The sequence below is a fragment of the Tigriopus californicus genome, chromosome 3 (assembly GCF_007210705.1).
Source record: "Tigriopus californicus strain San Diego chromosome 3, Tcal_SD_v2.1, whole genome shotgun sequence".
NCBI lineage: Eukaryota > Metazoa > Arthropoda > Copepoda > Harpacticoida > Harpacticidae > Tigriopus > Tigriopus californicus.
In genome coordinates, this window is record NC_081442.1 from 10,967,745 (window position 1) to 10,968,620 (window position 876).

The 876-nt window shown below is 42.5% G+C and overlaps 1 protein-coding gene across 3 annotated transcripts in view; it reads left to right on the plus strand.

Moving 5' to 3' along the window:
• The window catches only part of LOC131878387 (transcriptional enhancer factor TEF-3-like), a 59,545-nt gene that overhangs the window by 56,386 nt on the left and 2,283 nt on the right, over positions 1-876 (plus strand). For all 3 annotated transcript variants that reach the window (XM_059224338.1, XM_059224341.1, XM_059224339.1), the window contains exon 4: positions 240-367. In XM_059224338.1, the coding sequence (XP_059080321.1) occupies positions 240-367 (128 nt within the window). The remainder of the gene's footprint in view (positions 1-239; positions 368-876) is intronic.

Genomic DNA, 876 nt, shown 5'->3' on the forward strand with positions numbered 1-876 from the left:
GAGTGACTGGCCACATTTTTGGGTTGATATCATTCAAAAATAAGAAATATTTCTTTTAAAGTGGTTGGGTGGGCATTTTTTATGGCTCCGAGCACTTTCATCGCACCAATTTGAGAACATTTCTGATTTGACCTTTCAAATACTGACAATCTTACGAACAAGGGAAGCGATTACAAGAAGGAAGGCTTATTTGAATTTCCTGACCTGATAATAACCTTTTCCCATTGTTTGATTTCCAGGTCGTAATGAACTGATTGCTCGTTACATCAAGCTAAGGACCGGAAAAACACGAACTCGGAAACAAGTCTCTTCACACATTCAGGTTTTAGCCCGAAGAAAACTCAGAGAAATCCAAGCCAAACTAAAGGTGAGTGAGCGTCTCCACGTATTTTGGGGGGAGGAGGGGAATGCTCATTGATTAAATGACGATATCGCTTTTTCAACTTGTGTCTCCATTGCGACTATTTTGAGAGAGCGCTTTGGAATAACTCGCATTGTTGTTCAACGAATAGCGAGTGGCGACCTCCGCCCAGGGTTCCTGTCAGATTGCGGTTTGAACCTAATTTTTTGTGATAGTGATCGGAGAGTGGACTGGAAACTTTTTTCCTCTCCGAGCTGGCTTTGAAATGAAGTTTATGCCCTGGCCAGGTCTGAAGAGTTCGTTGAAACTTTTCCAACTTTGATAGATTTATGTTGTTTTCCGTTTGTGTCCAAAAGCTCTCATTTATTATGGGAGCGCGGAATAGATAAGTCTCTTTGGGCCGAAGTTGTAGACAGAATCAAAATGACCCAGCTCACATTCTCCACTCGGCCTCAATCAACTAGAATAGTACGAACTGCAAATCGTAAGTAGGCCTTCATAACAGAGCCCCCCCC